Genomic DNA, 23401 nt, shown 5'->3' with positions numbered 1-23401 from the left:
TATTTTGAAGACAATTTTTATTACAAAACATTATATTTAATATATATTATATTAAAATAATTATATTAAAAACTTGGCTGTTCAAGCAGGCCTTCCCTCCAGTCAATTAAGTTCTCTCTCTCTCTCTCTCTCTCATATATATGTCGTTTGGAATTTAATTGTTATAATTGTATTCTTTTTGATTTTATACGTGTTATATTGATGTGTTTTTATCGATGTAAGCCACCCCGAGTAGACATAGTCTAGAGGGGCAGGGTAAAAATCAAATATATCTATATCTATCGATTGATCGATCAATCAATCGATAGATATAGATATAGATATATTTAGATCTATCTATCTATAATTATATATATTATAATTAATTATACATTTTTATATTATACATATTAAAATTATATATATTACAGTATATTTATATAGTGATGGAGGCAGTAAAAGTCAACCTCCACCTTTGCTCAACGGATCAAGAACTACAATGCACAGAATCCCCTGCTCCTGGAAGGATGAGAAGAGGGACCACAACTCCCAGAAACGCTTCGGGTGGGAAGGATCTGGGGAGCCTGATTGGCCGAGGTGGAAGATCGGGGGGCGGTGATTGGTCGGGAAGTAGACCGGTCTTGTGGAAGGTGCCATCGAGCCCGCTTCTCGTGCAAGCTTGAATTTAAGACTCGGATTTGGATGCAATTCCCGTGGCAAGGAAGACGCGGCGTGGACAAGCTTGGGGGTGTGCAAATGCGGGTGAGAACGTGCAAGAAGAGCGGGGAAGGAGACGTTTCCTCTGGGTAGATCGTGAGAAGAGGATGGATGGGGGGGGTGACCCTTGTTTTCCTTTTTGTCTTGTGCGAAACCGGGAATACCTTTTTGCATCTTACATTATACAATCGGGTGGTGGTGGAGAAAGAGAAAAAGCAGGCACTGTGTGTGTGTTGAAATTATGGAATTGGGAAAAAGGGGGGGGCGTGTAGACCAAAAAAGCCGAACAGCCGCCCAAGGAATTTTGCCGCCCGAGGCGAGTTCATACCCCAGCAGACAGACTTGCCCATAGCCGAGTCAGTGCGGAGTAATGGTTAGAGCGTTGGCTTGGGATCTGGGAGGGCCAGTTTCAGGTCCCCACTGAGCCATGAAACTCATGGGGTCCCTGGTCTACTTCACAGGGTTGTTGGTAGCATGAAGCTGTGTCACCTTGCCAGGAGCTCAATGAAAGGAAAAGAAAGAGATAAATGTGATGGAAACCATAACATTTGTTTTCTTCCGGAAGAGTGGCTTTGTTAGCAAATCACAAAAAATCTTGTGGGATAGTTAAGATTATAGTAAGTTTTGTCAGGTATAAGCTTTTGCGGAGTTTAGCCCACTTATTCAGATGCCTAGTTGGAAATAGTAAGCAAGCTCCATGTGTCAAGGTAAACAGTTATCAAGGTGGATATGTTTTAATTGTTGTTTGTTTAACTGTTTGAATGGTTTATTGTGTGTTATACGCTTGCATTTTAAATGTTGCAAACTGCCTTGGGTGGCTTATACCTATATAGGGAGAGAGGCAATGTGAATAAACAAGCAAAGAAACAAATATCTGCTGTCCGAGAGAGCATCCTCTAATGCAGTGGTCCCCAACCTTGGGCCTGCAGATGTTCTTGGACAACAACTCCCAGAAGCCTTCACCACCACCTCTGCTGGCCAGGATTTCTGGGAGTTGAAGTCCAAGAATCTCTGGAGTCCCAAGATTGGGGACCACTGCTCTGTCTAATGGATGGAATGGCTCTAGCCCTTAAATTGTACTTAAATTGTAAAATTCCAGAGTTAAAGTATTTTCAAGTCATGGCACAGATCTAATCACAGTAAGGGAAACGGTCTGTATTTCTGAAAGAAACAGGTTCCATTTCTCAATCTGTTAAAGCAACTTGTAATACTAAGCACCTTTGTGAGGCACCAGGTTTAAGAATGTGTTCACATACCTGGATGTGTTTTATTTTTGGATTATGTAAATACTCAGTCTTTCCTTAAGAAGCCGAGATGGTATACATGGCTCTCCTTTCTTCACAACAAGCCTGTTGAGGTACAGTAGATCAGGTTGACCGAGTGTGACTGGAACAAGGTCACCTGGTGAGCTGCATGGCTGAACCAGGATTTGAACTTGGATCTTCTGAGCCCTAGCCCAATGCACTGATCACCACACCACACTGGTCCTCAAGAGTCTTATCATATCTCACCTCAAGTCACCTCTAGGCTGAAAAGATACTCAGTTTTTTTTTCTCCTTTCTGCATTTGTTTTTCTAACTACTGCTATTCCTCCTCCTCCTCCTCATCATCATCATCATCATCATGTGCTGTCAAGTCAATCCTAACTTATGGTGACCCTTTTCAGGGTTTCCCAGGTGAAAAATAATCAGAAGTGGTTTATCATCCCCTTCTTCTTGAAGAGCCCTGGGGCTGTGCATCTTCCCCAAGGCCACACAGGATGGCTTTTCTCCCAGGAGGCACAGGGAGGAATTGAACTCCCAACCAAGTGGCTAACTCACTAGGCTATTCAGTCAGTATTTCAGGCAGTCATTTTTTTCCTGATATTCAACTGAATTCTGGCCTTGTGTAACTTGAGCTCCTTGTTGTGTGTCCTGCACTCTGGGATGACTGAGGAGAGATCCTGCCTCTCCTCTGAATGACAGCCTTCCAAGTATTTATTATTTATTTATTTATTTTATTTCTATCCCGCCTATCTGGTCGTACTAGACCACTCTAGGCGGCTTACAACAAGCAACAACAACATAATTTTAAAACATTACAATTTAAGAGAGATAGAAATTAAAAAGATATAGAGAGAAAATCGTCAGGAGTTTTCTGTTGGAAAGGCCCGCTTATACAACAGCGTTTTTAGTTGTTTCTTGAACATGCCCAGCGAGGGAGCCGCGCGAATCTCAGGAGGTAAGTTGTTCCAGAGGCGAGGAGGCACCGCCGAGAAGGCCCTATTTCTGGTCTTTTCCTTCCGGGCCTCTCTCGGCGTTAGGCTCCTCAGCCTCACCTCCTGGCTTGCACGAGTGACACGGGTAGATCTTGGTGGGAGAAGGCGTTCCATCAAGTATCGAGGTCCTAAACCGTATCTGAAAAGTGCTATCCTATCTCCTCTCAGTCTTCTTTTCTCAAGGCTAAACATGCCCAGTTCTTTCAGTCTGTCCTCAGAAGGTCTTAAATAAAGAAGGTTTCCACCACCACGTAGATACATGAACAAGGGCTATTGTGTCTTTTCAGAGTCTGGTGAACTTTGAAGATGTGGCTGTGTATTTCACAGAGGGGGAATGGACCCTCCTGGATCGGGACCAAAAAACCTTGTACAAGGAAGTCATGCTGGAAAATTATGGGAATGTGGCCTCATTGGGTAAGGAAATGCAATATTAAAATACGATATGCAGTGGTGCCTCGCATAATGGGCGCCCCGTTTAACGACGAATCCACATAGCGATGATGTTTTTGCGATCGCATAACGATGTTTCCTATGGGGGAAATCGCTTTGCGATGATCGGTAAGCTGTTTTGCTTACCAATTTTCGCATAGCGGTTTTTTCCCCAGCTGATCGGCGGTTCCAAAATGGCCACCGGGTAAAAAAAAGGACGGATTCCTCACTTACCGAGCAGCTAAAATGGCCGCCGTATGGAGGATTTTCGCTTAAAAGGTAAGTTTTAAGCCCATAGGAATGCGTTGAAGGGGTTTCAATGCATTCCTATGGGCTTTTTATTTTCACATAGCGACAAATCCGTATAGCGACGATTTTTGCTGCATGGATTATCGTCGCTATGCAGGGCACCACTGTAGTAGGACTTTCTGGAATGGAGGGGTGGGGCTTGGAACTGATCCCCAGCAGATACCATGATCTTATTGTACGTGTTATGGACGGAATCCTATCGGTATTCATGGTAAAGTGTACGTAACTTGGCTAATTGACAACATGTTGAGGTTCATCTCAGTTCATCATCTGGGCATCTGTTCACACACAGGACCTTGCCAGTTGCTCGCAATTCATCACAGTAGCTTACACAAAAGGTGTAAATACTAGTGGGATTCTGGCCACCAGTATGTTCAAATCCGTTTTTTCCTTAGCTAGTCGCTTACCCAAAGCCCGCGTAAATTTAAAGGCCTTTGCTTGCCACCAGAAGAACAGGGGGCAAAGCTTAACTTCCTGGGCATGAGAGTTCCACAGCTTGGGAGCAACCACAAAGTAGGTCTTCTCCACGGACGCCTATTCAGACGCACACTGCTTTTACGTCTCAGAGATAGCGTGTAGAGCCTTTATGACTGGCAGTCCCTGGTAGCTTTATCGTCTATGAATTTGATTTTTCTACATCTGGTTGCTAGGCGAAAGGAGAGACCTTTTAATATAAAGGAGATCTCCATAATGCAAACTTCCCTCCTGCGATCCAAACCATGATAAAGCCTTCTTGATTTCCTCTCTCTTCTCCAGATCTACAACCTGGTGCCCTTCTGAATATATCGGACTAAGATTCCTGTCAGCGCCAGCCATTACGTTGCGCAACTCCCAGAAACTTAGATTGGCTGGGGATGATAGGTGTCCTAGCGGACAATGTCTAGAAGACACCAGCTTGAGGAAGATCACTGTCACAATTTGATGTGGGACAGCCCTAATGGAATGGCCCCACCGTGAGAAATCTTTCTTGATGTCTTTCTCCTTTTGACTTCTAAAAAGGCTCTACAGTTGTAAAACCTGGCCTCATTTCCTGGCTGGAACAAGGAAAAGGTGTTTGGAAGTCAGGCTTCTCTCCAGATTGGGATGAAACAGAGATTTGTGCCAACAGCTCAGGTAAAGGGGTTGAGAGAAGCAAACTAAATTGTCTGTCTTTTTCTCTTCCTTCCTTCCTTCCTTCCTTCCTTCCTTCCTTCCTTCCTTCCTTCCTTCCTTCCTTCCTTCCTTCCTTCCTTCCTTCCTTCCTTCCTTCCTTCCTTCCTTCCACTTGCAATTTATTTGTTTTGTTTATTACATTGCCCCATCAATTAAGCAAAAACAAAAAATGAAATAATATGGTCCTGGCATAAGCAAACAAACAGAATTAAATAAATTTAAGATGTCGTCGTAGATCTCACTTCTATATCCTGTTCTATAACTTATAAGGGTGACGATGTCACAGGCAGGAGTTGATTCCCAAGTAACCCTTTTTCATTGCATGACACCACAGGGCAGAAGGAGGAAGTCTTTAATTAAACAGACATCTCCTGGTGGTAACGCTGCCCAGTGGCAGTGATTTTTAGTAAAGACTTCACTCAGTGAAAGGGGTGACCTGGGTGTTGGAAAAGCTTTGGGAGAGAAGTAGGATGTTTTTAATTACCAAAAATCTCTCCCTCCCCATGATGTCATCAGCCTTCCACTGGTGAAGTTTATAAAACAGAATTGCAGCCGTAAAATAATACACTAATTTGCTCACCTGAATATTCCACTTGCCCTACTGCAGCAGGGATGGGAATTTTTCATCCTCGGCCTCTCCCCTAGAGTACCCCACCATAAAAAGAAAAGTCTGGCTGCAAAATGGACCATTGTGCTTTCAGAAGCTTCTAGAAGTTATTTGATTTTCCTATTTTATCCTATGTTATAAGCCCCCCCCCGCCCCCAAAACAAGAATCAAACCCAACAACCTAAGTACTTCCAGTTCACATTCTCCTCCCCACTTTCTTTGGAGGTGCTGGTGGTTGTTATGAGCCGTCCAGTCAGAACTGACTTACAGTGACCCTAATAGGACTTTCAAAGTAAATTAGATATTTTTAAGGAGGGGTTTTGCTAGTTTCACACCCGTCTCAGCAAGTTTCCATGGCCAAATGGGGAGTCGAGCCCTGGAGTGTGTGTGTGTAGGTGTGCGGGTGTGCAGGTGGGTGGGAGTGTGCACGTGTACAAATGCGCATGTTCCTTTGGCCCTCGAAAATATATGATGTGGCCCTCCATCTGAAAAGTTTGGAGACCCCTGCACTAGACCAAAGTGGGCATTCTTTGGGGATATCGGGTCATTTTGGGCCTTGATGCAGAGAGTAAAGTTTTGTTCCCTAGGCCTTCCAAATTTGCTCGTCCTGTTGTGGAAGCTCAGACTTTCATCCCATTTTCCTCACACCTGATGTTCAGATTTCAGAAATATATCTTGCCTTTGACCCTTTTCTTCCTTCTGCCTCCCAAGCTGGTGACTCTGCAAAGCACCACCTTTGCCAGGTGTGTGGGAAGTGCTTCACTCAGAAACCATACCTGGTCCAACATCAGAAGATCCACACGGGGGAGAAACCGCACAAATGCCAGGAGTGCGGGAAATGTTTTGTGCATCGTTCCGCCCTTTTGACCCACCAGAGGATCCACACGGGAGAGAAGCCGTACCGATGCCTGGAATGCGGGAAAGCCTTTGGCCGTCGCGACGCCCTTTTGAGCCACCGCAGGATCCACACAGGGGAGAAACCCTTTAAATGCCCCGAATGCGGGAAATGTTTTGCTCAGAAAGCCCATCTTCTGAACCACCACCGACTGCACACAGGGGAGAAACCGTACATGTGCTCAGACTGCGGGAAACGCTTTGGTCAAAAAACCCAGCTGCTGAATCACCAGAGAATCCATGGCGGGAAAAAACCTTACAGCTGCCAAGAGTGTGGGACTGCTTTTCTCAGAAAACAACACCTCCTCAATCATCAGAGAATCCACACGGGAGAGAAACCGTATGAATGTGCGGAGTGCAGGAGACGTTTTTCTAAGCAGTCGACGCTTGTGGCGCATCAGAGGGTCCACACAAGAGCAAAAGCATCATATAAATGTGCGGGTTGTGGGAAACGTTTTGTGGACAGCCGTAACTCTGGGGCTCAGGAGAATCCCCTGGGAGGGGAGAAGCCCTCTAAATGCACGGACTGTGTTAGTCAACCCGAAAACATCACACTGCTCCCAACGGGGAACCCTGTTCCTGCCCCTCTGCCCTTGGGCACCTTCCTAATTCTCCCGCCAAATAATGTTTTGTTTGTGATGACACAATGAACATGTCAGTTGTCCCTTGTTCAGAGTTTATGTCCACATTATCCTGGGATCCCTTTCAAGACAGGAAGAGGAAGGGTGTGAAGAAATCTGAGTTGATTGTTGGCGGGACTTATCTATTTTAGGCATTTGCACTGAGTTTTTAAAATGAGTTTTAGAGGAATTAAAGACCTAGTTGGGTGGGGAAATGAAATGATCTCTTTCACACACACACCCTTCCGTTTTAGAGTGGGTTGTTGAACTTTTTACATGGGAGGGGAAAATGCCCTTATGGGTAATACGATAGAGTCGTATACTGTGTTATGAGAAATAAGCCCAAACTAAATTACAGTATAGTAAAAGATAGTTGGACAGTGTCATCAAAGCTACCAACGTGAGTTTGACACAACTCCGGGAAGGCAGTGGAAGATAGGAGGGCCTGGCGTGCTCTGGTCCATGGGGTCACGAAGAGTCAGACACGACTTAACAACTAAACAACAACAACAAAATTACAGTACGACTTCCATATCTGCAAGGGATTGGATCCAAACATCTCTGCGGATGCAGAAAACTACAGATAATAGTAAATGCTATACATAGCATGGTAAAAGTATTTTCACTATGTGTTACCAAAACTGGCCACTAGTGGGAGCCAGAGACCATGCAATCTACTGTATTCTTCAACAAGAATACATTGCATAGTCTCTTGTGCCCTCTAGTAGCCGGTCTTGGTAAATACATTGGGAAATTTTGTATTTCTAGTTTTAAATATTTTCGGGCTGCAGATGAGTGAAACTGCAGATACCGATCCCATGGCTATGGGGTTCGAATTTTCTTCCTGTCTCCCTCTTACCAGCCCTGTCTCTATTTTTCTGCACCTAGATTGATAAAATAATTTCACGGTTGTTGTGGGTTTTTCGGGCTCTTTGGCCGTGTTCTGAAGGTTGTTTTTCTTAACGTTTCGCCAGTCTCTGTGCCCGGCATCTTCAGAGGAGAGCAACCTGAAGATGCCGGCCACAGAGATTGGCAAAACGTTAGGAAAAACAACCTTCAGAACACGGCCAAAGAACCCGAAAAACCCACAACAACCATTTGATCCCGGCAGTGAAAGCCTTCGCGAATACAAAATAATTTCACATTTTTCTTCAACTTTTCATTCCCTTTTCTCCTTCCATTTGATTTTGGGCTGCTTCAAAATGCACCTTGTGTTTGCATTAAGTACATTGTATATCAGTGTGAAATCCCTCTGGTACCACTAGTATTTGGCAACTTAAGTTAAAATACATATTTATTTTGAAAGCATAAAAAGGCAATGGATAGATAGATCTAGATGTATAAATGAAGAACAGGCAGTAGTTGCTCTATACCATGCTCCTTGCTTACACATTTAAGTTTCTTCTTTCTCTCTGAGTGACTTACATCACCCTCACCTTGTTTTGGCCTCACAGCAACAATCCTGTGAGGTAGGTCAGCCCAAGAGGGACTGGCTTAAGATCATCCAGTGAGCATTTTAACCACGGAAGATGCAATTTAAGACAACTTCATTTATTGATGCCAATTTATTTCTTCCTAGTGCTTTCAGAGCAACTTTCACTTCATTTTCTATATGGGCTCTACACCATCAGATTCCTCTTCAGAAGAGTCTGTCATCCTTTTGTCTCTTCTATATTCTGGTCAGATAGTGTATTTCTTTTTTTTTTTTGGTCTTTCAGCATTTCTAATCTAGGAGTTGGATATCATCTCCACTTTTTTGTTTCCCACTTACTTTGCTTAGTGCAGGGGTCTCCAAACTACGGCCTGCGGGCCACATGCAGCCTGCCTTGCCTTTTTATCCGGCCCAGGCATGGGAAGAGGAGGGAAAGGGGACCCAAGCGATCCCCCAGTGTCGGGGATAGCTTGGGTCCCCCTTCCCTCCTTCGGCCCTCGAAAATGTGCAAAATATATGATGTGGCCCTCACACTGAAAAGTTTGGAGACCCCTGGCTTGAGTATCAGTCCAACATCTGGCAATTCAATGTAGTGTGAGCTCTCCCACTCCTTCCTCTCCCTTCCAAGAAAAGTAGTGTCTGAGAAAGGTCTCTGTCTCAAATTTTGGGAAAAGGAAAAACAGAAGCACAAAAATGGAGAAGAATAGCAGGTGAGCACGTGCACCCTGACTAAAATGACCAGTTTGTTTGCAAAAAGGACAGTTCTCAACTTCTTTTAGTTTAGAAATGCCAAAGCTGTTTCCAAATAGCAAGTGTCCAGAAAAGTAAAGGGCACTAAAATAGTAAGCAAAAACTGCTGGATAGCTCAGTAGTTTAGGTCTCTGGCTGCGGAACCAGAGGTTGGGAGTTCAGTTCCCCACTGGGCCTCCTTGACAGGGCTGGACTCGATGGATGATCCCTTATAGTTCTGCATTTCTCAGATTATTTAAGATTAGTATCATTCCTTTAATCACAAACAGGGTAAACTGATAGTGCTAATTTGTTATTTATTTATTTGCTGCCTTTCCCCCAGAACTGGGACCCAAGGTTAAGCTACAATAAAATTGGAAATACGAAAAGAGAATCATTCTGTTATTAAAATGCCGTGAAAAGGTAAATATTTCAAAGAATCATGTAGATCTTCACTTGGCAATGGAAGCATTCAAGGTGTGTGTGGGGGGGATGGACCCTGCCTACTGGTTGATCCCTGTGGTGGGTGCCACAAGAGAGAAAGCTGCCCGTAGTGCAAGAGGAGGCACTAAGCCATGCTAAGCCATGGTATAGGAGCCTCTGCACAAAAGATGCCATGCAGTGGTGCTTTTGTTAGGTGCTGTCAAGTCACCTCCGACTTATAAGGATCCCATGAATGAGGGATCTCCAAAATTGCATGTCTTCAATGGCCCTGCTCAGCTCTTGCAAACTCAAGCCTGTTTTTTCCTTTAGGGAATCAATCCATCCCGTATTTGATCTCCCTCTTTTCCTACTGTGTTCCACCTTTCCCAGCATTATTGTCTTTTCCAGAGAATCCTTTCTTCTCACAATATGCCCAAAATAGGACATCTTCAGTTTCAACATTTTTTTTGCCTCCAGAGATAGTTCAGGCTTGATTTGATCTATGACCCACTTGCTTGTCTTTCTGGCAGTCCAGGGATATCCACAAAGCTTTCCTCCAGCACATTTCAAACAAAACATTTTTTTTGGCCTGTCCGCCTTCTTCACTGTCCAGCTTTCGCACCCATACTGGAAAGACAAAGAGTGTGGATGATCTTGGTTTTCAGTGACCAGAACAAGAATAATTCAGTCTCAGCCCCATTCACAGTATAGGTATAAGCAATGAAGGATATGAATACAGATTGAACACCTCTCTTTGCTCGCCTTGCTGAGATACGAGCTAGATACTAATGAGAGCTACACTAAACTGTTTTAATGAAGCAATTTCTGCCTGGAAAGACCTAATAATAACTTTTTTGGAGAGAGAGTGAGTGGGGTGATCAATTATTGCTTATTTGTTGGCTAAATATATGAAGGCCAGTTTACAATATACATAAACAGCATAACTAAAATACAATTTACTAGAAAAGAAAAAGAATAATAAGATACAGATAAACAATAGTCAAAACTCAAACACAAATGGGCAGAATTGTTCGTGTACATTATGCTCCATGGTTGGCACTGAGCTTCTAAGAATTGCCACCAACCCCAAAAGGAACGTTCCTGAGCTTCCTTCGTTCTTAACTACCTGCGCTACGTCACTACCGTCTTATCCAATCACACGCCCGGATCGAGAGGACCACGGGGGCGCAATGCATGCTGGGATTTCTCAGTCCCTATTTGAGAGGCGGCGAAGGCGGCTGCCCTCGCTATATGAGAAATAGGTCAAAATTGGAGGACGGAATTTCTTTGGACTCCATCTCCCAGAATCCCATAGCCAGAATACTTGCTGTGGGATTCTGGGAGTTGTAGTCCAAAAAAGTCACGTCCTCCTCCGTGTCTGGAAATCCTATCTGTTAATATTTATCATGTCTTTTGGAAGAAGTAGAATCCGTAAGGAAATATTGGGAACAAGCTTTGGTGAACTGGAGCCTAGAGGATCAGATCAATAAATGGAATATTAATCAGTATTGCCTGCTTTCTCATCCCCATACGCGTGTATTTAGAAAACTGGGTCAGAGCATACTTCATTTTCCAAGGAAAAGGGAAACCACAATTCCCACAATCCTGTGTCCCGAGTAGGGGGAGGACTACAAATCCTATGTGACGCAGTCCCCGTTAGCAAAGGTCTTGGATGGAGAGGGGAGCCGGGCAAGGGTGGAGCGGTATATATCCGATAGAGACATTTCTTGGAGGGGGGAAAAAGTCCGGAGTCACATCCGAATCCGTCCGCTTGCGAATGCTGGTGAGAATGGGGAGGAGGCATCACGGAGGAGTGGGGAGATGATTGTACAACAAAAGTAGTAGTGATGGTGATGATGACTGGAACAACGGTGATGAGGGAGGATTTGTGCTGTTCTCTTTTGCTTGTTGTATGGTCGCTAAAAGAAAATTTCCCCAAAACAGAGTAAAAATAAAAATAAATTACTACCGGTGCAATAACCGCAGCAACAGGAGTAATACGAGCCTAGGAATCCATGATTCTTAATAATTGTGTCAATTAACAGCCTTGCTCAGGTTTTGCAAAGGCTGTGGTGTGGTAAACACAAATTGTATGGCTACGCTTTTGGCAATGCACCAGGACTGGGTCTAGTTATGGATGTACTAGATGCAGATTTGGGGCATGCCATGAAACAACAGCAAAATTAGGTGTATTTAAGTTCTTATTATTGTACTTTTACCACCAGAAAGAGGAAGGGAAGTGCTTTTGACATTTTAATCACAGGCACCAAAACAGCTTTATGTTTCAACCCCCTTTGAATTGGCTGATAAGGAACTTATGCTGCATTTATTTATTCTGAATCTGGTAGCAAAATGTCTTGGATGGACACCAAGATGTATGTTCTCTTTTGAGCTGGGCTGTTATTGGCCTGGCAGGTGGGAAATGGGATGAAAAACCCCTGCATCAAACTTTTAAAGGATTTTTTGAGAATACAAAGAAAAGAAAAATGGTAGGAGAGATTTTTCATTAAGCTAATGAAACTTAGTGATGCCATTTCTGGATAAGCATTGCAGCAAATTTTTAAAAGCAAAACCGCAGACACCCCCATGCAATGGCTAATTTCATAAGAATGTCATGCCAAAGACAGTTATAAAAGTCAGGATTATTTAATCCATTTGATCTGATGAGCTAATTTTTTTTCCATAAGGGGAAATCAGAGCAAATTCACTTCTCTACATGGGTAAGATTTAAATTATAATCTTTTCAAATTTGTGGCAGTGGCCTTTTGTGCTGCCACGCAGAGAAAGGCAATGAGAAAGTAGAGACAGTTTTTGTAATCTTACTCTTTTTTGCCTTATAATTAACTACATTTCTGTAAAGACCTCGGACTAGAAAGTCTAGGCTGAGGGGCCCGTGTGAGCCCTTAAGCCTTTGATCAGCATTTTTGTAAAAAAAAAGGAGACAGAATTTAAAACTGACAGGAAACCATCCTTATACGATGCATTGTCCTTTTGTGTACCTCCAGAACAGCCTGGATTCACACCGGATTCTCCTCTCCTTCCTCAAGAAAGCAAATAGATGCCATGGATTCAGCTAAGGTATGAAATATTCAAGACAGGAAAAGTACATTTTCTGAACTACAGCTTCCAGAATGCCCCAGCCAGCATAGGAGTCGTGGTCCAAACACGATTTTCTCTTTCCCTGTATTTGGAATCCGCTATTGCCTTTGTGTTGCAAAGGGAAAGGAAATTGCAGCAGAGGCCGGCCCGACCATTGGGCAGAGTGAAGTACAGTGGCCAGCTGTACCAACTAAGCAACCATTTCAGCTTGGGAAAACATGGAAGTCAGTCAATCTTTTTAAGAAATTTAAGCTGTCGATATTAAATTGTTAAAATCCAAATGATAACAAACCTATCAGTTTTGAAAGAAATCAACCCTGAGTGCTCACTGGAAGGACAGATCCCGAAGCTGAGGCTCCAATACTTTGGCCATCTGATGAGAAGAGAAGACTCCTTGGAAAAGACCCTGATGTTGGGAAAGTGTGAAGGCAAGAGGAGAAGGGGACGACAGGACGAGATGGTTGGACAGTGTCATCGAAGCTGCCAACATGAATTTGACCCAACTCCGGGAGGCAATGGAAGACAAGAGGGCCTGGTGTGCTCTGGTCCATGGTGTCATGAAGAGTCGGACATGACTTAACAACTAAACAACAACAACAAATTGAGAACATTTTAACAAATTACAGGCAATGGGTTTATTTTCAATGGCATATTTCTGCGTTCTGGTTTGACATATTTAATACCGTGCTGCCTCGCTTGACAAGGATAATCCGTTCCAGCAAAATCGCTGTAGAATGAAATCGTCGTCAAGCAAAAATAAAAATCCCATTGAAATGCATTGGAAACCGGTTGAATGCATTCCAATGGCTGAAATACCTCAGTGTCCAGTGAAGATCCTCCATAGGGCGGCCATTTTCCGGTGCCTGTAAAGTGAGGAATCGGTCCTAAAGCACAGCGGGGAGCCATTTTACACAGCGGGCGGCCATTTTGAAAGCCTGATGATCAGCTGTTTTGATCGTCGCTAAGCGAAAAATCGGTTCCCGAAGTAGGGAACTGATCATCGTGAAGCGATTTTCCCTATTAAAACATCGTTTTACGATCGCAAAAACAATTGCAAAAACTTAATCGTTAAGCGATTTCCTCATCTAACAAGGTAATTGTCAAGTGGGGCACCACTGTATTACATATTTCAAATGACTGCCATAGACGTAAATCATTTCTGAAAGAAATCTCCATTCAGAAGTTGAGAAAGTTGGAGAGTCTCAAATCAAAGAAGAAATAAGTTTTTTAAAAAAATAAAAAGGGAAAAAAGATGAAAGGGACATATTCTCAGTGAACATCAAATGTTCAGAAGTGGTATGCTGAGTGGCATAAAGAGGTGGACTAGGATTGCCTCAAAGCATCCGCTGGCCATGAACTCACCAGGTCACCAGTTTAGTCTCTTTCCTGGCCTGACAACCCTGTGTAGCTCTCACAAAGATAAAAAGTGGAGCACACACACGTGCACGCACGCGCGCAGACACACACACACACACACACACGTGTTGTTGTTCCTCTGTTGTTTCCTTTAATCGTGTTGTCATTCACAGAAACAGCCTCCAAAAGAACTACCATGTTTTATTGAAAATAAGACAGGGTTTTATATTAATTTTTGCTCCAAAAAACGCATGAGGCTTTATTTTCAGGGGATGTTTTATTTCATTTTTATGTACCACAATCTACATTTATTTAAATACAGTCATGTCATCTTCTTCTGTTTGCTGCACAAGGGTGGAGGGTGAGGTTTCACTGAACTGGGGCTTAGTTTTTTGGGTAGGGCTTTATATTAGGAGCATTCTGAGAAATCATACTAGGGCTTATTTTCAGGTTAGATCTTATTTTCGGGGAAACAGGGTAAATATCAAGCAGAGGTCATAAATTGTTATTAGGTATGAAATGCAACCAAACACCACTTTCTTGCAGTGAATTTTTTGCCAGGTCGTCTCTGTGTTCTCACGCTTACGTCTGATGGAAGTGAACCATGTTCCACAAAAGCTGATATCAAAACATAGCAGTAAGACTTTAAAGCAGCACAATGGCCTTTCCCCCCTCTCTTTTGTTTCTTGTTGAAGTCGTGTGTTTTTTTTTAACCACCTTCTGTCGGCTCTGATGTCAGGATACCGCCCACTGATTGAGCTCCCTTTGTTCTTACAGGGGCCTTTGGTGAGTTTTGAAGACCTCGCCATGTATTTTACGGAGGGGGAATGGGCCCTCCTGACTCAGGACCAAAGAGCCTTATATGCAGAGGTCATGCTGGAGAATTACAAGAATGTGGCTTCATTGGGTAAGGAGTTTGCCTCATATGCTGAATGTGGGGATTCTGGGTCTCGTAATCCAAAATGTCATTTCCCCCTGCTCCATCAGGAATAGATCCCTGACATTACCTGAATCTCAATCTCTCTCTCTCTCTCTCTCTCTCTCTCGCTCTCTGCTTTCCTGGGAAGGATGGGTAGCCCCCAAGCCTGGCATCCATCTTGTGGCACGAGGCAAAGAATCACAGCCACCCAATCCGCTGGATCTGGATGAAGATTACTATTTCTCCAGTTCAGGTGAGCCGGCTGGGGGTGAGCCAGCAATTATGTTGTTCTTTAGTCGTTAAGTGTGTCCGACTCTTCGTGACCCCATGGACCAGAGCACGCCAGGCCCTCCTGTCTTCCACTGCCTCCCGGAGTTGGGTTAAATTCATGTTGGCCAGTAAAGCAGCACCCAAAATACAGGGACAGACTGACACACCATTTGGGGAACCCAGCTTTGCCTTCCAGATACGGGACAACTACAAACCCCATCATCACATAGGCATGGTGGCTGGGGAAAATAGCTGGTGTAGTCTAACAGGCCTGGAAGACACCCCGTTTTGACAAAGCTATGCTGAATGTTTTCAGAACCCGATTTGCAGGGGGAGTAGCATGCAGAAGAAATTGTACTGCGGTTACCGATCAGTGATTGAAGCAATCTTAATTATTTCATTAGAGGGACTCTTCGTTCTGACACCCATAGCCTGCAGGGGAAAGAGCTTAGACAGAGGGGTGCCACAAGAGCCTTTATAGGTCAGATGGTGTGGAGCCTGACCCAGGCCTCACATTCTCATGGGGCATCGACTTTAGATTATTTCTAGGTGAGATTCTGCATACAGTACAGTACTGGCAGGCTTGAAAGAAGGCCATGTTGCATTTTTCTGTTCTGTGTTGAAAGTGTTAATTTGTTAAATGTAAACAATCAAAAATATACCACAATTTTTGTAACCCCCGTTTTAGTATTTCATCATGTTTTTAATATAACAGGAAATTCTAAATTAGCCCAAGACTCTTTTCGCCACTGAGAAGCCCTAGACCAGATTCTCACGTTTCACAGGCCTGCAGGCTGAAAATTCCCCCCCCCCCCCGTCCTGAAATACAACAAGTAGTTAAAATAAACCACTTCCTGCCCAGGTTAAAAATGAATTTCCTTTGTGTCTTTTCTCCCAGCAGCTGACCCTAGGACGATAAATATATGCTTAAAATATGGAATTTTCCCTTCTGAGATGCCAGGTTATCTCAGACCTCCAACACACCAGGCAAGAGGTGACCTTTATAAATGTTTGAATTGTCAGAAGTGTTTTCCTGAATTTTCCGAGCTCATGACACATCAAGAGAGCCACGTGAAAGAGCAGCCGCATGAATGCTTGGAGTGTGGCGAATATTTTACGGACAGGTCCCTCCTGCTTGGCCACGGACCAACCCACGGGGGGAAGAAACTTTTCCAATGCTTGCAGTGCGGGAGATATTTTCCTTCCAAGTCAGTCCTCACGACGCACTTGCGCATCCACACGGGAGAAAAACCGTACAAGTGCGCGGTGTGCGGGAAATCTTTTGCTCAAAAAGGAAACCTTGTTGAACACCAGAAAGTCCACACCAGAGACAAACTTCATAAATGCCTGGTGTGTGGGATACGCTACTCTCAACCTTCACAACTGGTGAGACACCAAAGAGCCCACACGGGAGACGTTGTCTTTAAATGTTCGGAATGTGGGAAGTGTTTTGCTCAGAAATGGCTCCTGGATGACCATCAGCAAATCCACACTAGAAAAGTACCATTCCAGTGCTTAGACTGTGGAAAAGGCTTTTCACGGAAGGGCAATCTTGAGGAACATCGTAGAGTCCATACAGGAGAGAAACCTTACCAATGCTCCATGTGCGGGAAGCGCTTTGCCAGCCGGTCATCCTTCAAGTACCATCGCCGGGTTCACACAGGAGAGAAGCCTTTTAAATGCTCAGAATGTGGGAAAGATTTTTCTGACCGATCCGCCCTCCTCTACCACGAAAGAGGCCACAAGGGAGAGAAACCTTTCCACTGCTCGGAGTGCGGGAAATGTTTTGCCGCGAAATCGTCCTTGCTGAGCCACCGGAGGACTCACACCGGAGAAAAACCTTACCAGTGTGTGGAGTGTCTGATCAGCTTTGCAGACAAATCGTCCCTCGTTTGTCACGAGAGGGTCCACACAGGAGAGAAGCCTTACAGCTGCCAGGAGTGTGGCCAGTCTTTCTCCTTCAGGGGATCCCTCGTTTGCCACCAGAGATCTCACACGGGAGAAAAACCGTACAAATGTGTAGACTGTGGGAAGTCGTACTCTAACAGCTCATCGTATATTTACCATCGAGGAACACATACAGGGGAAGACCGCTTTAAATGTTTAGAGTGTGGGGCATGTTTCGCGCCAAAGCTACTCCTGTCAAGAAACCACCAAAGTGCTAGGGTACAAAATCCGATTCATTACGCGACTTGCTCCTTCTATCTCAAGGTTAGTGGCAGGTTCCCCTGTAAGGGCCTCTTTGGTGGCTGCTCCCAGGCTTTGGAAACCCTTGCAGAGGGAACTGTGGGCACCTTTTGCCAGTGGGCAAATGCACTTTCAGGAAGCCTTGGGCTTGTTGACGGCTGAAGGTCTAACCAGTTGGCTAGTGACATTTGTTATTCTTGGGTTCTTCACTGTCTTGTGTTTTATCACCCCTAGCTGCCTTGGCCAGTATGAATGGGTTTTTTTTGGGGGGGGGGTGTTCTCAACTGCGAACCCCATAATTCTCCATTCTCAGAGTTCAGACAGACAGACACCAAAATGCCTTTGAGGCCTGGTTCTGCCCAAGTTTCCTGTTTCTGCCCCAGTGCTAGCATAGAGCTTTCTTTCTGAACAGGAAGTTGGAGGAGCTAAGACCTAGTTAGTCCTCCAAGCTTTTCAGTTTAGAGCTTTCTTCCAGGCGAGCCACATTTCCACCCCTTTTAACAGGTTTGTAAAGTGCCTGTCTCTCAGATAGAACTCCCAGAATGGAGAATTCTGGGATCTGTAATCCAAAACTGAAAATCCTATCCTTATTGACCAGTATCCTGTGGCGAGTCTCAGACAGAGTAGACCTATGTACCATTTAGGAACTGACGTCTATTCTTAGTTGGGACTACCCACTGGCTCATGAGTACGTTGAGAAAAGAGAGGGTGTGGATAAATAATAGAAGTAAATAATAAATCTTACAGTAGAAATAACTACTTTAATAGCTGAAATCCTGTTGTGCAGCTCCACCTACACAATGGGAATTACCATATTTTTCTGTGTATAAGATGCCCCCACCTTTCTAATCCAAAATTAAGAAATCTAAGTGGGGCTTAGCAAGTATAGGGGGAAGGGATCAAAGTGCTGCAGGATTGCTTTGATCCCTGCTTTCCCCTCCACTTGTTTTTGTTCTCTCCTCAGCTTCCGTGTATAAGACAATCCTCAATTTTTAGTCTAAATATTTTAGACAAAAGTATAGTCTTATACACGGAAAAATACGGTATGTGACCAGCATATAAGTTAAATAAATAAATACAGTGGTATTTATTTATTTATTTATTTATTTATTTATTTATTTATTTATTTATTTATTTATTTATTTATTTATTTATTTATTTATTTATTTATTATTTAATTAATTATTATTTGATTATTTAATTATTTAATTTGTACTCTGCCCATTTAGTCAACTGACTACTCTGGGCGGCTAACAGCATATAAAATAAACCATTTAAAATACAGAACAAGCAATACAACAATAGACAAGGACTCGATGAGAAAACAATCAAGAGGTGCTGGAGAGAAGGCTTGCCTAAATAGCCATGCTTTCAGTTGGCCTTTGAAAATGCCCAGCGAAGGGGCCATATGAATCTCAGGAGGAGCCACTGCCGAGAAGGCCCGGTTTCTTGTTTTTTCGTCTGGGCCTCCCTCGGCATCAGGCTCCTCAGCCTCACCTCCTGGCTAGATCGAGTGATATGAGTAGATTTGGGTGGGAGGAGGCGTTCCATCAGATATCGAAGACCTAAACCTTTTAGGGCTTTATACATAAGCATTAGAACTTTGAATTCAACGCGGAACCGAACGGGCAGCCAATGTAAGGTGGCCAGGGTGGGGGAGATATGTCCTGACCGCACTAAGAAGTCTGGCCACTACATTCTGCACCATTTGGCATTTCCGCATTGATCTCAAAGGTAGCCCCACGTAGAGAGCATTACAGTGATCTAACCTGGAGATTACGAGCGCATGGACCAGAGTGGTGAGCTTTGGTCCTTCCCCATCTAGATAGGGACGCAGCTGGGCAATCCGCCACAGATGGAAATAGGTGGATCAGACCACGGACGCCACCTGGGATTCCATGGTAAGTTCCTGGTCCAGATGGATCCCCAAGCTGCGAACCTCACTCTTCGCGGTGAGAGTCACCCCCCCCCCAAAGCGAGGGAGTTTCCCAAACTGTCCGCCCACCTTCAGGACCTCCGTCTTGTCCAGGTTCAACCTCAGCCCAATTTCCCACATCCACTGCAGTACAGCCTCCAAGCAGCACTGAAGGGACAGAACGGCATCCTCTGCAGTTGGTGAAAAGGAGATGTAGAGCTGGGTGTCATCAGCATATTGACGGCATGCTGCTCCACACTCCCTGATGACCTCGCCCAGCAGCCTCATATAGATGTTAAAGAGCACTGGGGAGATAGCCGAGCCCTGCAGAACCCCACAGTTGAGGCTCTACGGGGCCGACTCACTCTCCCCAAGCTGAACTCTGAGGACGATCCCCCAGGAAGGATCGGAGCCAGGCCAACGCCGAGCTACCAATTCCCAACTCGGAGAGCCGCCTCAGGAGGATACCGTGGTTGACGGTATCAAAGGCAGCTGAGATATCAAGGAGGACCAACAGAGAAGTTTTTCCCCTGTCAGCCTCCCTCAGTAGGTCATCATACAGGCTGACCAATGCCGTTTCTGTACCATGGCGCAGCCTGAAGCCTGACTGGAATGGGTCCAGGGCATTTGTTTCATCCAAGTGCGCCTGAAGCTGATCGGCCACCACCTTCTCTACCACTTTGCTAATGAAAGAAACCTTGGCGACGGGCCTGTAATTGCCAATTTCGTCTGCTGCCAGATCAGGTTTCTTTCTAATGGGCCTAATGAGCATCTCCTTGAAGGCAGGAAGAACCCTGCCCTCCCGGAAAGACTCATTAATTATCACTGTGGTCCATTCAGTTGTTATAGGCCTGGCTGCTTTGAGTATTGGAACGGCGTTCGTAAGTCGAAACGTTCGTAAGTTGAAGCACCATTTCCTATAGGAATGCATTGAAAACCATTTAATCCGTTCTGGCTGTTTTGTGTTCTTATGTCGAGGCGCTGTTCGCAGGTAGAGGCATTAGTTTCCATAGGAACTAATGCAAAGCTGGTTAATCTGTCCTCTACCACTAGGGGGAGAATTTTTTTCTTTTTTCTTCTTTGGCCTAAAATGAACTTAGGTCAAAAAAAGGGCAGGAAAGGAGGGAGGGGGGAGGTAACACCTTTTAAAGGAGAACATTTTTTCCCCGTTTGTAAATCAAGACTCCGTTCACAAGTTGAAGCAACATTGTGCGAACGGAGCTGTTCATAACTCGAAATGTTCGTAAGTGGAGACATTCGTAAGTCGAGGTACCGCTGTAAATAAATAATATTGCTGCTGAGTAAAACCTTCCTTTTGCAATTTCAGGGTGCACATGGCACAGACACAATGTGATGCAGTTGTGTGCATGCTGAAATTGCAAAAAGGAAGCCTTTCATCAGTGAAAATCTGCTGCCATTTAGGCACTAGATTTGTGGAGTATAAATCTAATAAATAAATAATATGATTCCTATCGTGCGGGCGGGGTGGGCCCCTCCCAACAGGATTTTAGCCAATAAATAAATAAATAGCCAGAATCCTATTAGCGTTTAACTTCACATGACTAATTGTAGCTAACAAATGAGGTGTCACAACAGCATAGTCAGCTGCATGACGAAGCATATGAATAAGACACATTCTGGCACATCATCATCATCATCATCATCATCATCATCATCATCATCATCATCATCATCATATTATTATTATTATTATTATTATTATTATTATTATTATTAATAATAATAATAATAATAATAATAATAATAATAATAATAATAATAATAATAATAATAATAATAATAATAATAATAATAATAATAATAATAATAATAATAATAATAATAATAATAATAATAATTGAATTTGTACCCCGCCCATTTAGTCAACTGACTACTCTGGGCGGCTAACAACATATAAAATAAACCATTTAAAATATAGAACAAATAGTACATCAATATAGTTGTGCAAGCCGCACAAATCTGACCTGAACAGATTCTGGCCTGGAACACATAAAGAGGAGGGAATCTTTGCTTAGAACTGAAATAGACCATTTGGTTGAATTCAGGTACCAGTGAGGACCTGCTGTAAAAAAAACCCACCCTTCAAAAACGTTTATTAGCATTTTAAAAAGCTGGAAGGAACATGTTCTGTTTGTGAAATCAAAGTAATACGCAAAAGTACGATTTAAAACTAAAATGAAGCTCTGCCCTTTACCCCCCGGAGGGGGGACCACTTTCAAAATTCTCCTTCCATCTGTGGCTCCCTTTCCCCAACAGGTTTCTGGCCTAGATTGACTTCATAGTATAATCAGCTACATTTTATGAACTTTTAAGGGAGGATACAGAGCTTGGAGAAATTCCCTTTCCAAATTCCAACTCCCAGAATGCCATTGCTGGCTCAGGGGATTATGGGAACTGTGATTCCATGTACCTTTTTCCAAGCTCTGTCATAGGAGCGCTAGACTGCAGGTCACTTCTTATTTTCAACAGCAGTGTTGAGGCCGTCCTTAACTGGTCTTTTTTTTTAATGTTTACAGTCAAAAGTGCTATCGAAAACTAAAGGAAAAAAATAAGGAAACAGGCCGCTTGTCGAGCTTCAGGGATGGAGAAATAGAAGCTGCCGTCTTTACGTCTGCACAACATCGTTGCTGTTGGCATGCATCACCGGAGCCGAAAATAATGTTTTCGGTGCGGAAAAAAGAAGAAAAGAAATGAAATCTTGGCATTCTTAACATTCAGGCTTCTGTTGGAGATGCTTTTCTGGGATGCATCTGGCATTTAATTCCTGTAGCCTCTTGTCACTGAACCAAATAAAATACATATAATGAAGATTTTGCTGCTACTGTTCCTCCTTTGCCTGCTGTTGTCTGAGGAATTTGTTCACTGACAACTTTTATTACAGCCACACAACTGTCTTTAGGGTCGTGAGCTATTTGCCTCCAATCGGAGATGGGGGGGGCACAAGAGCTACGTCTCCTGAATCAATCCCTGGCCTTTCTGATCAGATGGAGGCCTGGCTCATTATCTCCTCACCTGGCCTCTTTCTCTCAGGTTATATGTCTCAGGTATAACAGAGCTGGTACCTGTACCATGACTTACAAGGCTGCCAAAACAGATCAAAAATCTTTATCGGCTTCCTACAACTTGACACCTTCCAAATGTGTTGGATGACAACTGTCATCATCCCCCGTCTCATGTGAGCAAATGGGGAGGATGGAACCTGTAGTCTTAAGAGACCTGCAGTATGCCAGGATGGAGCCAGCTGGCCTGTACAAATGAACCTCCGGCTGCCACAAAATTTTCTGGGTTAGCCTTAGACACCACTTCTGGGCTTTTAACTCTACCCAAGCATATATATGTCTTTATTTATTTAAAATATGTTTGCTTCACCTCACCAAGAGAACTCAAGGTAGCTTACCTCATTGAAAGACCATCTTTAAAGCTAAAAGTCGTAAATATACAAATATTTAAAAGGATCAAATACCACTCTAAGAAAAATGGTAAACACAAGAAACACCGAAAACACATTCAAAGGCATAACGGCTTTGAATTCCCATATGAAACGGGAACACCTCTCTTCCCCTCCTCTGCTTTATGGAGAAATAATTTCTATCTATCTATCTATCTATCTATCTATCTATCTATCTATCTATCTATCTATCTATCTATCTATCTATCTATCTATCTATCTATCTATCTATCTATCTATCTATCTATCTATCTATCTATCTATCTATCTATCACCTACTTACTTAGCTTCTCTATTTGTGGGTTTTTAAAAAATATCTATTTAATACTGTATCTGCTTTCTGCCCATAAGTGCCAACAGGCAAATGCAGCTATCCTTCTACTTATTTGTATCCTCACAGGATTTCAGATCCAGGGTTCCTGAGTCTTACAGTCCAGCGCAAGTATAATAGCATACTTTCCCATCTCTCCTGCCCCAGCAGCACAGCCGACTGTTGGGGATGCTGGAAATTGTAGTTCAGCAATACCTGGGGGTTCAAAGTTACAGAACACAATATCACAGCAAGATAATAGATGTGAAATACCTTCAATGACTCAAAAAAGCTTTATTGAAACATTATTTATCAGCACAGGCAATTT

General features: G+C 43.6%; 1 protein-coding gene across 1 annotated transcript; it reads left to right on the top strand.

The window, feature by feature from the left end:
* Positions 1-599: 599 nt before the first annotated feature.
* On the top strand, positions 600-22123 carry LOC110069830 (uncharacterized). Its single transcript, XM_072988379.2, has 10 exons — positions 600-741; positions 3241-3367; positions 4691-4804; positions 6162-6991; positions 11169-11251; positions 12554-12626; positions 14781-14910; positions 15071-15175; positions 16091-17403; positions 21832-22123. Exons 1-10 carry the CDS (start codon positions 682-684, stop codon positions 21865-21867), a joined length of 2871 nt encoding a protein of 956 aa, XP_072844480.2. The 5' UTR covers positions 600-681; the 3' UTR covers positions 21868-22123.
* The last annotated feature ends 1278 nt before the right edge of the window (positions 22124-23401 follow it).

This window comes from Pogona vitticeps, chromosome 2, assembly GCF_051106095.1.
Source record: "Pogona vitticeps strain Pit_001003342236 chromosome 2, PviZW2.1, whole genome shotgun sequence".
Lineage (NCBI taxonomy): Eukaryota > Metazoa > Chordata > Lepidosauria > Squamata > Agamidae > Pogona > Pogona vitticeps.
This window is presented reverse-complemented; position numbering and strand designations above follow the sequence as displayed.